General features: G+C 55.0%; 1 protein-coding gene across 2 annotated transcripts in view; it reads right to left on the bottom strand.

Moving 5' to 3' along the window:
• Positions 1–15,426, bottom strand: part of MDGA1 (MAM domain containing glycosylphosphatidylinositol anchor 1) — a 62,406-nt gene extending 46,980 nt beyond the window's left edge. For both annotated transcript variants that reach the window (XM_019666572.1, XM_019666573.1), the window contains exon 1: positions 14,320–15,426. In XM_019666572.1, the coding sequence (XP_019522117.1) occupies positions 14,320–14,386 (67 nt within the window). In that variant the 5' untranslated portion in view covers positions 14,387–15,426. The remainder of the gene's footprint in view (positions 1–14,319) is intronic.
• Positions 15,427–15,764: the final 338 nt, after the last annotated feature.

The following is a 15,764-nucleotide window of genomic DNA, read 5'->3' as shown; positions in this document are numbered from 1 at the left end:
AGGGGGACCTGAAGGAGCCACTCCTTACACCTGCCTCAGCTCTAACAGAATGAGAGGGAGGTGACTGTGGGGGGGATGCAGCCCACCCTCACCCTGGACAGCCTCAGGGGCCCTGCTCCCCCAGCTCCCGAAAAAGTGAGGGAATGAACCAGACTGGGGCGTTAATGCTTTGATTACATCAGGGCATCCCTCAGTACCAAGCCCTCCTGGCACTGCCCAAGGCCTCTGTGCCAGTGGCCAGTGCCTAGGGTCATGGCTGTATGGGGGAGCTGAGGGGCACAGAAGGGGAGGGGAGAGTTCACTGCAGCCTCTGACCGCACCAGAAGAAGGCAGGACGGCTTGATCAGGAGACAGCGATGCATGTCTCCTGCCCGTTGCCCTAGCCCACATGAAGCCACACACACATACACACACACGTGCGGGCACACATGCACACACATACACACATGCACGCACACACAATCCCCTCAGTAAATTAGAGCCTGGATCTGGCTTGGGAGAGAGATACAGAAGAGAAAGGTTGTTCACTAGCAGGCAGAGTGGTGCCACTAGCTTGGTGTGACCCTTTGCCTCGAGCTACCGGTTTCTGCCTCTAAAAACGGAGCATGTAGGGCCAGGTGATCTCTAAGCCCATCACCTCTGACCTTCCATGGTTCCGAGCTGGGCTGTCTGTTTGCTGTGTGGCCTGAGGACTTCTCTTGCCCTCTCTCAACCTCAAGTTTCTCTTCTGACAAATGATGAGATCTGCCCTAAAATCTCTTCTGGCTCTGTCACTCTACAAGCCTGTGATTCTAGATTGTCTCTTTTTCTTATTCTCTACTATATCCTCAGCACCTACCGTGTTTCCCCGAAAATAAGACCTAGCCAGAGAAGAAGCCCTAGCATGATTCCTCCAGGATATGGAGGGCACGCACCCCTCATATGAGGGTTTTATGACCTGTTTCAGGGAGAAGGGTGCCTTTTCCACAAACTCCTTCAGCTTAAAATATTCAGTATGCCAAGTTGCCATATTTTGGCACCTAAAATCATGCTATGGCTTATTTTCTGGCTAGGTCTTATTTTCGGGGAAACAGGGTAGAATAGTGTCGGGCACATAGATGGAGCTCAAGAAAAATTGGATTAATTAACTAATTAATCTCAGGTCCCAGTTGGTAGTGAAGAGACTGAGAGAAATTCACAACAGGTTGGATGTGCCACTCTGATCTGGACCCTTAAGACTCAGGGGTATTCGGGGGTGCAGGCTAATCAGGTCATCAACCACAGGAGAAGGTTTCTTTCCTGTAGAGGAAAGGGGACAGAATGCAGCCGACCTTACTACCCACACAATCCTGCCTGCGGTGAGAAGGAGTGGTCTTCTAGTCTCCGAGATTGTCCCCACCGCTTTCTTAGCTTTGAATTCAGCAGGTCGGGGGCCCATGATCATGCCTCTCATGACAATGCCCAAAGGACCCTAGAGACTCTGGGTTTGTCCTCAGTGACCCCCCGAACCCTGCCCTCCCCAGGTGCGAGGCCCCTCAATGCTTCAGGGAGAGTCTGGATTCTACCAGGAAGTTCTGGGGGGAAATGGTCACGGGCTGGAGGTCTGGTCACAGAATCCAAGGAAGTAATTAAGCAGCTCACAGGTCTGGTGGCTGCAGGAAAGAGTTTTCAGTCTGGAATCAGGGCTTATATACATGCAGCCCAGAAGACAAGACCTAAGAACAAAGAGCTCAGCAAAACAGGCTGGATCTGAAAAAGCAAGATGGAAGCCTTGGGCAGGATGTAGCACAGGCTGGGGTGCCCTCTGCCTGCCTCCCCTCCCCTGGCCACTGCAGGGCACACCTGCCAGTGCCTGCTTCTCCCTTCCTGAGACTAGAGCTCACACTGCCTGCGTGCACAGTGGGCTATAAGCACCAGAAATTAACACCCCCAGAAGCAGCGCTCCCACCAAGGATAGATGGCAGCTGGCGTGTACCTGCCCCAGCTCCCTCACCATGGTGGGAGAACGCTGTGTGTATTCTACATAGCGTCCCAGAGGTCCCCAGAGAGACATGGTGGTGACGGGCTTGACGACGCACCTTTTCTTGGTTCCTTTTGCTTCTCTATCTCACATTCCCCCTCCCCTACCAGAGCTTCCCCCACTCACCTCACCTGCACTAGGCTCCTCACCTCAGGGTCTGCTTCTGGGGAACCCAAACCGAGAATCCAAGGCAGTTCTGATCGCCATGGGGTACCCTATTCAATCTCTCACGTGGCCACAACTCAGGGCCCTCATATTGCCCCACAACCACACACACACACACACACACACACACACACACACACACACACACCCTGCCACGCTCCCCTTCCTCCACCTATCATTTCCTTGGAAATCTCCTTGCCTGAATCCCAACACCTCAAAATCCCACCCATCTGATCAATCAACCTGAGCCACTGGGAGGAGGTTCGAGGGCTGCTGGGTATTCCCAGAGCAACCTTCTGGAAACAGTGGCTGTGTTTCTGCTGGCTGACGTGATGGTAACTCTAAGGGGGCACACAGGCAGTACAGCAGTGAAGCTGGACCTGGCGGAGGCTAGCAGCAATCTCCAGCTCACACTACTAAGCTAACTGCCTCCTCCACCCACAGGGGGGGGGCCTCCCAGGACCTCCCCGACATTTCATTAAGGGCTTCTAACATCTCACAGGAGCCCTGGACCCAGAATGAGCCCAGATTCGTTACTTTGGATTCACTGAGGCCTGGGAATAAGAAGCGGGGTTTATAGGGGTAGGGGGAGAATGATAGAGATGTGGACATAAAATGAGCTTATAAATGCCATGCAGACATGTCCTGGCTTCTCCTGAGCCTGCCAGGTGATATAAGAGAATGAGAAAGATCCAGCTGTAGAGTCCCTTGACGTGGTTTTTAATTTCAGCTTTGGCATCTAATTGCTGTGTGACCTTGACAAGCCACTTACCTTCTCTGGTTTCAGTCTCTTTCTGCACTGAATCTTAAAGATCTGCTTCTGGGTCACTTAAGACCACTGGTTGGCAGCTGAGCTCACTCCTTGCCACACCCTCGAGTCCATCTCATGGCTTTCTCTGTGTCTACCCTGTTGTCTTATTTCGGAAAGGAGAGTAAAGCCAGGCCTGACCAGAGCACAGCTTTTCAGCTTGCCTTGTGGGCTTATGTATTTTGCTGGAAGGTAAACTGACCTCCCCAAGGTCACCATTTTACCAGGACACTAGAGCCAAACCCAGGTAGGTAAGGCTACCAGAATCCAGCTCTCTCCTCACCTCTACCCTCTTGATGTCCCCCTCAGAGATGGGAAAAAGTGCTTCATTAAGAATTTCTTAAGAATCACACAGGGGAAGCCTCAGGGCCAAGGAGATATTCAAGTTCAGCTCAGAGGCCTCAGCTCCTGAATCTTTCTGAGAAGAGGTTATGTTACAGCAAGTTAAAACAAAGTCAGACAATGAAAAGAACTTCCCGACAATGAAGGACCAGAGACACTGAGCAAATAGCAGTGGACTTGCCTGGTCTCATGTGGGTGTGGACCTGCCAAGAGGCAGAAAGATGAGCTTGATTGCCTCTATAGTACTCTCTGACCCATGGCTTCTAGCATAGCCCCTCAGTTTCTATTCCCCAAAATCAGGAAGGTCAATATAGCTATCCCACCGCTGGGACTCAAAGGAGCCACTTGCTAGAGGAGAGAGGTACCAACCAGCAGAAATCAACAACCTCATGGAAGTGTGAAGGATGTGTGGGGTGAGGAGGAGGGAACGAGGGCACTGGCAGACAGGAAGCTGAGACCCTCACATGAGCTTTTGGGTGACCCCAAGCAAGTCTCTTCCCTACTCTGGGTCTCAGTCTTCCTTCAAGTTCCTTTTGGGCATCCTCAGAGTAATCAGAGCCCCCTTCCCACCTGAGTTAGTAGGGGGAGAGAGGGGTAGGAGAGCAATGTTCATCTCCACCTAAATCTCTCTCGAGGAACACCAACTGACCCTGTTGTGGGGATCTGTGGTAAATACTGCTCCTTACCTACCCATATCCATTCTCCCCTTCTTTCGAATGGAACCATGGTATTCTCAAAGGCGAGAATGTGCCCATCTAAAAGGCTATCCTCCTCAGCCTCCCTTGCAGCTAAGAATGGCCTATGAGATGTAAGCAGAGGTCATTGGGAGGGGACTTCTGGAAACACACTCTAAAGGAAGCTGACTCAGCTGGTAGGCCTTCCCTTTTAAATAAATGTTCCTCCCTTCTTCCTACCTGGAATGCGCCATGATGGCTGAGCCCTAGCAGCTCTTTGGTGATGCTGAGGCAAAATGCTCCAAGGCAGGGGTTCCCACATTTTGCTGCATATTGGAATCACCTGGGGATCTTTTTAAAAAATGCTAATGCCTGGTTCCCACTCCTAGACATTCCAATTTAATCCGTATGAGGTTTGACCAAGGCATTACGATTTTTGAACACTCCCCAGGTAACTCTAACAAAGTGTGAGAACCATCACTGCAAGAACAGCAGAGCACCAAGCTGAAAGGAGCCTGGGTCTCTAGTGACCAGTGGCCACCACAGCAGCCATGGAGAGCCTACCTCTAGACTTAAGAAAGTCAGCTTCAATTTGTTGGAGCCTCTGACATCAGGTCTTTGTTTCTAGCAACACAATGAGATTCCTAACTGATAGAGGACTGGGGTCCTCTTGCTGCCCCCATCAGCCAACCCATCCTCCACAGCACAGCCCAGGGAACAAAAACCAGCCAGGAGCCTCCCACTTGGAGCAGTAGGCAGGCACTAGACTTGGCGTTGGGCAGGCTTGAGTTCAAATCCTGACTCCACTACCTGCCAACTGTAGGGCCTTGGGCAAGTCACTTACGCGTCTCCATCTGAGAAATGAGGGCACCGGAAAAAGCTGCCCGCCCGCCCCACTGCTGGCTCCTAGGGCACAGGTGCCCTTCACCTCTGCAGCCACAGCACCCACCACCCTTCCAGACACTTAACGGGCACTCACAAAATATTTGCTTGGTTTACATTGAATGGCTACAATGTAGTCCAGTTACGAAATGTTCATTTGATTCTAAACCAAACAGGGAAGAGAACAAACAGAAGGGCCACATTTCAAAAAGGTGGCAGAATTTATCTATTTCCAATCAATGTAAACAGCATTTCTGGGGCAGATTCTTTCAGTCTGTCTAGGTTCCGTTCTGGAAATCCCCTGGTTGGAAGCAGGGAGAGGGGTCAGTCTCCCAAACTCCTGACTTGGACCTTCCAGTTAGCACTATTGAAATAGAAAGTCTCCCTGCTCATCATTTAAAAAAACAAATTTATTAATTTTTTTCAAGACCCCAGGGTCCGGATGAGCTTGGTTGAAACAAAGCTTGGGCAGTGACCTGGAAAACCCAGACGTGCCCTCAGAAAGCCCAGGGGAAGAAGCAAGACATCTGTTTGGGCCTGACTCATTTCGATGAACTGTCTACACCAGCTGTGCCTGCGAATCAACTGGAGAGCTTTTGCAACCACAGCTGCCTTGATGCCACCTGCAGAGTGTCTGATTCAGGAGGTCCGGGGCGGAGCCAGGCATCTGCTGTTGGAAGAGCTCTCCAGGTGGTTCTGGCATCACAGGGGTTGAGAACCACTTCTCTACACAGCTTCCAACCCTCCAGATAATCAAAATCTATCTCGGCTGAGTTTCTGGAACTGGAAAGGAACCAAGAAAAGCCTGAGGTGGAATCTCCAAAGCCAGTCAAGCAGCGCCCTCACGCCTGCCCAAGTCACCACCTCCTCACCGAGGTCGCCCACCCCTGCAGCCCCAGCTTCCTACCCGCAGACGGCCCAGGCTGTCTAGTGGGAACAGCCGTTCTGGCCCTCCTTGGCCTGCCACACTTCTCAGGGGCGCAGCCTGCACCTCTGGCTTCCACACGCCACCCACACCCGGGGCTCCCTACCATCTGCCTGCCACCCACTCTGCTCTCGTGAGACAGAGCCCCCACAGTTCGCCTGAGAGTTGACAACGTGCTATCACTCTCGGCTTCTCTGCAACCCCAAGAGGCGGGCGTGCCTGAACCAGGCTTCCAGATAGGGTAACTGAGGCTCAGAGGGGTGAGCCTGTGGGGCCAGGGTCCCTTGGAGGCAGCAAGCTGCCCACCTGGCCCTCCAACCCAAGTCTGTGTATTTTCATCCAGTCCTCCTTCCTGCGTGACCTTGTCATTCAAAGTCCGATCCTTTGGTCCGCAGCACTGGCATCAGCACTGGCATCGCCCCAGAGTTTGTTAGAAATGCAGAATCTCGGCCTAGCCCCAGACCCACTTGATCAGAATCCGCAAACCCCCAGGACACTCCCCCTGGATCTTAAGGAGTCGCTTGGTGCTGCAGCTGCCTCCCCACCCGCCTCCCAGTCCCCAGATGGCCCTTCCTCTGTCTCCTCCCCCACCTCAGATGTCCCGTCTTCTGTGGACTCTGTCTTTTCCCCTGCCTCTCCAGTCCCTGTCCCCTCTCTGGTCCCCTCCTACCTCCCTGATGGCACCTGTTCTGTCTCTTCTTTGTCCCCCAGGGCACTGGTCTCAGTCCAGTCTCTTCTCTCATTCTATTCTCTCTTGCCTGAGAATGTTATTCCACTGCGTGGTTTCAACCCACATCATCCTATTCACATAAATCCAGATGTGCATGTCTGCCTCTTCAGAGCAGACCTCTCTCCTGAGTACCACCACTCCTGTCCACCGCCCAGTCTACATCTCTCCTAGACATCCCACACCAGAACCCCAGGAGGTTAAAAAGTACACTGGCATTGTCATGTAAACAAAACCTGATGGAGGCCTTGCTAAGCTCCAGGCATAGAGCTCAGGGTTTCCCAGGCATGGTCTCATGGCACGCTCATCACAAACCCATGCAGCGGGTATGATGATTTCCATCGGACCAGTGGAAAAGCCATGCCTTAAAAAGCAGATGGGGGCCAGTGGAGTGGCTCAGTTGGTTAAGAGCATGAGCTCTGAGCAACAGGGTCAGCGGTTCGATTTCCACATGGGCCAGTGAGCTGCGCCTGAGGTGAGCTGCCGCTGAGCTGCCAACAGGTGGCACGATGGCTCAGCTGGTGAGAGCATGTGCTCCTAACAACAAGGTTTCCGGTTCAACTCCCATATCGGGTGGTGGGCTATGCCCACCCACAACTAAGATTGAACACGGCACCTTGAGCTGAGTGACCATGAGCTGACCGACGGGAGGCCAGATGGCGACTGGACTTGGAGCTGAGCTAGCTGCGCCCTCCACAACTAAGACTGAAGGACAACAACTTGGCTCTTCCCCTTCCCCAAGTCCCCAATAAAATCTTTAGAAAATAAAAACACCTTTCAAAAAAAAAAAAAAAAGGCAGACGGAAGTCAGTCTGTCACAGCTGGTGCAGGCAGAGCTGGGGTTCAGACCAAGGTTTCTTACCAGAAGTCCAGGCTCAGAACTATTTCACTCTGCTGCCCCAGACCTGTCTGACTTCAGTCCCCTTTGCTCTACCTTGATGCCATGGTGTGTCAAGTCTCCCAGTGCCAAACCTCAAAGTCATTTTCAGTTCCTATCCCTTGCCTGAGTCCTCCCTGAAGTCCTTTTAAGACCTAAGGATTACAGTCTCCTTTCTAGCCCTTTGCAGGAGTCTCTAACTGGTTCCCTTCCCCCACACCCAATCCCCTACAGTCTATTCTCTACATGGCAGCCAGAGGGATTCTATTAAAAAAGTATCAGTGCATGTCCCTCCTCTAATCAAAACCCTCCCAGGCTCCTCACCTCACTCAGAATAAAAGCCGAAGTCCTTTGCATAGTCTTCAAGGCTGCATAATCTGGCCCCAATAACCCTCAAACCCCGCCTCCTATTCCCCACCCCATGACTCATTCTGCTCCAGCCATACTGGCTCCTCTTTGTGGTTAAAGAGGCCAGGCAGGCTTCTACCCTAAGGCCTTTGCACTGAATATTCTCCTGCCTAGAATATATTTCCTGGAGATACCCACTGGGCTTTCTCCCTCCTCCCTTGGCATCTTCAGGTCTCTGTTCTGGTGGCACCTACACAAGGAGTCCCCCGATCACTGTACATGAACTTGAACCACAGTCCACCATTCTTTGTCCCTTTGGGTACTTTATCCTTTTTCATAGACCTCATCACCACAGGATGTATTATAGACTTATCCATTGACTTGCTTATTGACTGTCTCCCTTCAATTTGAACGTAAACTCTAAGAGCGCAAGAGCTTGTTTATCTCCCAATATCTCAAGTGCTCCACACAGAGCCTTCACTCATATGTTTGTTGCATGACTGCAGTTCTTGTACCCAGTCCCTCCTGTCCATTTTCCCGGCCACCACCCTGGATCAAGTTCTCACTATGGCTTCCCCGGACAACTGCAGGACCTCCTGACCGGTCTTCCTCCTCCTGACCGGTCTTCCTCCTCCTGACCCTTGCCTCCTCAAGCACACAGCTGCATGGGTACCAGTCCTGAAACACAACACATTTCGCTGCTCAATGCCCTCCCAACAGCTTCTCCAAACTCAGGATTCCAGCTGACTCCCACCAAGCACAGGCTTTGCTATCAGTAGAACTGGGTTTAAGCCCAGCTCTGCCACTTGGACAAGTAACTTCATCTTTCTGAGCCCTCAGTTTACTCATCAGTAAAATGGGCTCTGAATGACTCTCTCAAGGGGTCGTGGTGAGGATGAAAGAAGACTGCATATTTGTGATCTCAGCTCGGGGAGTAAACATCAGCAATATTTATTATTATTCCTTTACTGTTCCAACTCTAACTACCCCTATTCCCTTTCAACCTATGCTCCAGCCCAGCTGAGTGACTCAGTACTCCCTGCACACACCAGGCTTTTTATCCTCCGTGCCTTTGCCTCCACCTGGGATGCCCTGCTCAGTCCTGACTTCTCTTTGTCAAGGCCAGTTCAAGTGTCCCTTCCTCCACAAGACCTTGGAAGTAATTTCCTCCATCTTGGAATTCCCACAGCCCTGTATCTGCCCTTGCCACACGGCATTTATCAAGGTCTTCCTGGAACCACGACCTGGTCCGTGATTCCCCTCCCCCTTTTCTTGAGGGCAGAACCTCATCTTAGTCACCTCAGTGGCCCTGTCACTTCTCAGAACAGGGCCTTGCTCAAGAGAATTACTCAGTAGATATTTAATGAACTGTCAGGGGTGCACCATACCGCTTTCCTGCCCCCGAATCAGAAGACTCCTGGAGATCAGATCTCAGGGCCACTGAGTTAGGCATTGCTCTTGCCTCCCATATCAGCATTTAAATGCAATAGGGGCCCCTTGGTACCTAGTATCTGCCACTGGCAGATGCCTGCCTGCAAAGCAGGGTCTTCAGATGACAGGGGGGGAGATGCAGGAGAGGGAGCACATCCCAGGTTCACGAAGAGGCAGCTCTGCCAGGGCATGAGCCCCTGCTCTGCACACAGCCCCATCTGGGTAGGAACCCGCGGGCTGAGCCCCACCTTAGGGCTCTCCTCTGGCCTCGGGGACTTAGGAAATGTGGCTTTGACTACAGGGGAATGCCCTGGGACACTGGGAGGGGAAACATGATAGCTGAAGGGAGGCCTGGAGCTTGAGAAGGCCTAAGGAGCCCCTGTGGGCCCCAAGCTGAGGACTTAGAGCAAGTCTCATCCCACCACAGTTGAGGCCAAGCGAGTCCAGGAAAAGCAATAAGCAATGTGGTGGCCAAGCCCGCCCCCTGCTGGCTACATCTGGAGTGGCAGTGCCAGCTGCACAGGGCAGCATCCCTAGGCACATACCCCTGCACCTGGGGCCTAGTCAGGCTCAGGTGTCGGGAGGCAGGTAGGGATAGGGCAGGGTTCTTGCAGGACTGAGAAGCCTTAAGTTCCATCTCCCAGGTCTCGTCTTTGCTGGGCGAGGCATCTCTTGGCCCAGTCTCCCTGAGTCCAGCCACAAGGAAACGCAAGGCAGAAGCGGGTGGGGGGAGGAAGGCAGAATGGGGGGTGATGAGGACAGGATGTGAAGCGGGGGCACCACACTCCTGCCTCTGTCTCACTCTTCCCAGGTCTGCCTGTGCCTCCTGGGCAGCCAGAGAAGTCAGGGCTGCTACCACAGCCCGATTTCCACTCCCGCCCCCCCACCCCCACCCCAGTATTGATTTCCTGCATCATTCATTTGCCAGCCTTGGCTGCTGTGATTAGCTCCCTCCATTCTCCCTATGGAGCCCCCCCGCCCGTCCCTCCATGTTCCAGCAAAGCAGAGCTAATACCAGGCTTTAAATGAGGCTTTGCCACCCGGCCCCAGCAGCCCACAGCCAAGCCTGGCCAATTACAAGCAGGCCCTTATCATGGCCCCAGCCCACCCCCTCATGGGTGCCTTCCTGACTAATAAAATCCTCTCTAACCGCCACCCCCACCACCCCAAGAACCCCAGCCAGCCAGGACACACAGATTCCCAGCCTGTAGCATCGGAGGGGACATCATGCAGATCTCGACCTTAAGGGGGTGCTCTCTGGCCTGACACCAGGGGAGCCCTCAGGCAGGCTCAGGGGCCAACATCATTGAGAAAAGAGGTGGCAAAGCAAACACAACAGCCTAGATTTGGGGGACACACGGTCCTCTCTCTCTTCCTAATGCAGTTTCCACAACTGAGAAGGAAGGCGGGACAGAGGCATGGACCTTCTTGAGGACATTTTGAAAACCCTAAGCCTTCTGTCAGCTCTTAGGGGACCACAGTTTTCTGATGCGATGCCTTCTCCAGGGCAGAGTCAGATGTGGATAGGCAGGTTCGAGGCACGGGGAAGAAACTCCAGTGAAAATCCCAAGAGTGTCCACACCTAGATCAATACCCAGAAGACGGCACTGGGAGACACGCTTCCTGAAATTCCTTCTCCGCACCCCTCAGAGGAGGGAAAAAAAACCCTGACTTGGTGATAATTCTGTAAGCTATGTTGCTCTTGTCAAATTATTCAACATCTGTCTTCATGTTCCCACAAAAATTAGCATAGGATAGTAGTTTCTGATGACACCTTTGGTGAAATATTTTGACTTCCACCAGTAAGTTGCAAACAACCTGTCTTAAGGATAATGTCAATTCCCACTCCTGCATATTAAATAATCCAGGGGTTTGTTGTGTTTTTGTAAGGGGGAAGGATCCCGTCGACCTGGCCCTGGCTGGAAGTCCGTGGCTACGGGAGGAGCTGAGGACGCCAGGAGGAAGGTGGGGTGTCCTCCGATGCTACTCTCACACAGGATACTCCTCCTCCTTCACCGGCTGCTGCCTTTGCCCCAGAGCTAGGCCTCTGGGGCCAGCCCACCCCCTGGCCCGCTAGAAAGCAGATTACAGGATCCCTCCAGGAGCACAACAAACTGGGCCAGGAGACTGGGAGGCGGGGAGGAACCCGCTCCAAATAGACCATCTGGTCTAGTGGCTGCTGTGACATCTGTGCCCCAAAGAAGAGTGAAGCCACCTGGCCAGACTGAGAGCACTTCCCCAGACCTATTGCAGACAGGTCAGCTCAAAGCCAGCAAGAGGAACCTCAGAGAGAAGCCGGGCACCTGCCTCCTACCAGCCTCAGCAGAGACTCAGCAGAGGCTCAGACCAGATTCTGATGGGTTTGCTTTACACATCCTGCTCTTCCTCCCTCTCTTCAAATCAGCCTGCATGTTAATCTGCCCCTCCCCCTGCCACACAGGCCTGGGGGCAGAGGGGAAGGGGCTAGGCTTCCCAGCCCAGGGCACACTTTTTTCTTTTGTGTCTTGAGTCAAACCTACCTCCCTCCTCACTGCCAAGACAACACTAGTCTTCCAACCTCTTCTCTTTCCTCCTCTCTGAGGTTCCCTACGGCCACCAGTCTAAGACTCGGGGGCTCTCCCTAAGCAGAGACCCCCAAAGAATGCCTGACTACCCTGCTGCAAACCATTCTAGACAGACTTCTTGGAAAGAATTTCAAGAAGCATTTCCTCAAACTCCCCCAACAATGGCCCTTCCTCCATGCAACAAATATTTGCTGAGCTGTTGTGTGCCAGGCACCATGCTGGGTGCTGGCATATAATAATGGACACGAGTGACCATTCCTCACCCCTACACTCTGCTCCTTCTCAAGTTGCTTCATCTGCTTGGGGCATAGAGAAAAAGTGGGACGCAGGAAACCAGCTCTCCATACTACTTGCTACCCCAGACCCAGCCCTACAAGTGTTCTCCCTTCTGCTGTATCTGGCCAAAGCGTCTACCATCACAAGAAACTCAGCAGCCACTTCTTACCATCCTTCTCCTCATAGTATATCTTCCTCTCTCTCCATCCACCTGGATGAAGACTTTCCACCCAGCAATTCCCCTTAGGCCCCAGTCTTCCCTGGAGCCACACTTTCCAAGGGCAGGTGGAAAGGTCACCCAAGACTCTGGAGTTGGCCCCAGTGCATACAACTCACCTTGATTCGCGCTGAGAGCAGCTTGAACCCAGGCATATAAGAGAGGGGAGACAATACCAAGAAATGAGGGGGGCAGATAAGCCAATGACTAAATTCTGGCCCCGAAGTACTCTGAAATCCAGGTCTGCAGAGACCACTGTACCTCTTCCCCAACCCCTGCACTCATTGCTGGGGTTTCCAGGCTAGGTTCAAAGGAGCTTCCTCCAGATAGGCTCTGTGCAGCCCTGGAGAAGTTTGGAAAGGGTGGAGGGGATGGAGGAGAGGGATGGCCAGGAGATGGGTTTGCCAAATCTACCCAAGGGCACTCCAAGGGAGGATAGGGTGGAGGACAGCAGCAAACAGGAGGTCTCTCTGTCACTCTCCAGAGCCCCTGAAGTGTAGTGACAAAGAAATAAAGGCCTCAGTGAAGTCCCTCTTTAGGCCACCTCTTAAGGAGACAGTGAGGCTGTCGGGAAACCTTGGGAAGAAAGAAGAAAGCAGATGGACCCCCCCCCACATCCCTGGTGTCCTCCCCTGCCCTGGGGAGGCTGAGGCCTCTGGGACCCACTCAGCGGCCTCTTCCCCACAGCCCAGCCTCTCTCAGTCCTTGCTGCATTCTTCCGCCTTTTTTCCTTTTCTGGCCTATGGGAAGGGCCAGGCAGTAAGAGACACACAAACTAATTAAGAAGCAGAGTTTGGCCAGATGCCTGGGCCAGCCTCCCCAGGGAATTAAGCCCAAGATAGCTGTATAGGGCCAGGAGCTTTTCACCTCCCAGAAACCCCTCAGGACACCCCTCCCTCCTGTGAGGCACCCCCAGAGAGAAGCATTTAGCATCTGTACCTGAGGCTGGCAGCCAGGGGTAGGGTGGCGGCGGGGGACAATGCTTCTGACCCTCACCAATAGAACAGGTCAAACTCTCTTCCCTGATGTAAAGGTGAATAACTAGGCCCTCCCCTGAGAAAGAAAAAACCTTCCCCACTTCAGCTGCACATCGTTAAAAAGTGGCCTGCACAGACCGCCCTGTAGTCAGGAGAAGGCGAAGTAAGGGCCACTGGGCCCTGAGACTGACTTTTTGTGCTGTGGGGTCCGGGCATTGGGGGCTGCTAGAACTCGGAGGGAGAGTCCCTGAGAGGGATGATGCCTGCTCTTGTAACCTTTCCCAGGGAAAACCCACGGGAAAGAAGGGAGAAGGGGTGACCAGAGTCCCTTTGGCGCCTGAGAGCGAGACGTGGGGACGCGGGAGCAAAGCTGCGAGTCAGGAGGCAGAGTTTAGACATGTAACCGGTGGGTGCGTGCAGCGGTTTTGGGGGACGGTGGCTGAATGTTTCTGCGTGTGCACACATGGAGAAGGAAGGTGGGGCTGAGATTTTGTAGCTGGGAACCAAAGACAGGAAGAACTGGCTCAGAAGAGGTCCGAAAAGGGATGCTGGCGGGGTTTTGGGCGCCGGATTCAGGGGATGCTGGCATCCGCCCCGGCTGTCAAGAATTGAGTAAAAGAAGCGAAGCCGCAGCGAGAGCGAGGAAGGTGAGCCCGCGGCTCGGCCGCGGTGCCGGCAGCCAGCTCGTCCTCAAGCCGCGCGCAATTCCGGGTCGCGCATCGCTCAGCTTCCACTCCGGAGGCCGAGCCGGAGTAGAACCAGGTTTCGGTGCAAGTCGCTGCCCCAGCCCCTTGGGATGGAGTCTGTCGGGGTCTCCGGAGCCCACTAGGTTTTAGGGTTCCAAGGCACTGTCGCCCCTGACAGGGTTTGAGAAAGTGGGTACCTTCCCCTGGCATCACCGGCTTCACGCCAGACCCTACGACCGGTCTGCGTGCTCCGAAGCCGCTAGCTAGATCTCCTCGCGCTCTGGAAAAGGGCGGAGACCCGGGCATCCACTCCAGAGTGCGAGCCCGGGTCCCCACCGAACCCCGGCAGCGCGCACTTTGCGCCTCTTGCAAAGTTTCCGCGCGGTACTAAGCCGGCGTGGAGCCGGACGCGGGCTCTTACCGTAGACTCCTTGTCCTCGGCAGTGGAAGGGGATGAGCGCCAGAAGTAGAAGGCAGGTCACCTCCATCTTCACGGCCGGTGCTTCATCCCCGCGAGGCGGCGCAGCCCAAAAGGCGGCGGGGGGCGCATCCGCCGGAGCCCCGCAATGCCTCCTGCGTCTCCCCCTTCCCCGAGAGGCGACGGAGGGGGCGGCAGCGGCGACGGAGGCCCGCAGACTGAGGAGGCGGTGGTGGCGGCGGCGGCGACCCGGGCTTCTCCTCCGGCGCCGCTGCCCGTGTGGGGACGCAGGGGGCGCTGGCCCGGCCCCGGGTGCCTCCGCGCGCCCGGCGCAGCAGCCAGCGCCCCGGCCCGAGGAGCCCGGTTGTGGAGCCGCCCCAAGTCCCCAGGGCTCTCAGCTCGGAATACTGGGCGCAGGAACCCCTCTGCGTCGGCGGTGGAGCTTGGATCCAACAGGCCACCGACGACTGATAAACTTGTTTCCCCGCCCAGAGGACGTCCCTCCGCGAAGCGGGTGCGGAGAGGCCCCAGCTCCTCTCTGGTTAATCCGCTGTCTCCAGTCCTGCGGCGGGTGCAAGGGAGCCGGGCTGGGCGCCCTCCCGGAGGCGAAGGAGCCCGGGTCCCGGCCCTCCTGAGCGGGAGAGCAGCGCGGGCTGGGCTTCGCCGAGGGGTGAGAGCCACGGGGCCCCGGGTCCGCGAAGTTACCCCAGCCACAGAGGAACCCCGGGGAGGAATTGCGCCCGGGCGCCCCGCGGGAATCAGGAAAACAATTCCAGTCAAAAGAGACCCCGAAAAGCGGGGAAAGGAGGAAAGTTTGAGACGTTTGAGAAATATTCGCGCTCTCGCCAAGGCCGGGGCTGCAGCGCGGATGCCGTTGGCGGATTCCGCTAGCCGCGCTCGGCTCGCGCCGTCTGGCCGCCGAGGTGGCGCTCCCCGGCGCGGTGCTCTCCCAAGAGCGGAGCTGCGTGGCGCCCCAAGTTGATTTTCCCCGCCCCCGCCCGGCGGCCTCCGCCGGCAGGGGCCCCCAGCGGGCGGGGCCGGGCCGGGATCCCGGGCGCCGCGGCCGCTGGGCTCCGGGTCGCGGAAGCGCTCCAATCGCTCCGCAACTTGGGCTTCGCTGTGCTGCTTTCCCCCCACTCCGAGCTTTTCATTCCGCGCTCCCCCCGCCTCCCTCCTTCCCTCCTTCCCTCCCTCCCTTCTTCCTCCCTCCTCCTAGCGTCTCCGCGTTCGGTCTCTCGCTCTCCCACCCTTTGTCGCTCGCTCTCCTGTTTGATTCCCCTCCAGTTAAAAAAAAGGAGCCAATTAAAGGCAGCCCAGCTCGCCCGGCCCAGCCTCTGTCCAATTTTCTCGCCTCCCCCAGGACCAATTAGAGAAAACAAAACAGGGCTAGGGGAAACAGACTGCTCTCTCTCTCTCTCTCTCTCTCTCTCTCTCTCTCTCTCTCTCTC

Source organism: Hipposideros armiger, unplaced genomic scaffold (assembly GCF_001890085.2).
Source record: "Hipposideros armiger isolate ML-2016 unplaced genomic scaffold, ASM189008v1 scaffold_475, whole genome shotgun sequence".
NCBI classification, from domain to species: Eukaryota; Metazoa; Chordata; class Mammalia; order Chiroptera; family Hipposideridae; genus Hipposideros; species Hipposideros armiger.
The sequence above is the reverse complement of the archived record's forward strand: the minus strand, read 5'-3'. Positions and strand labels throughout refer to the sequence as shown.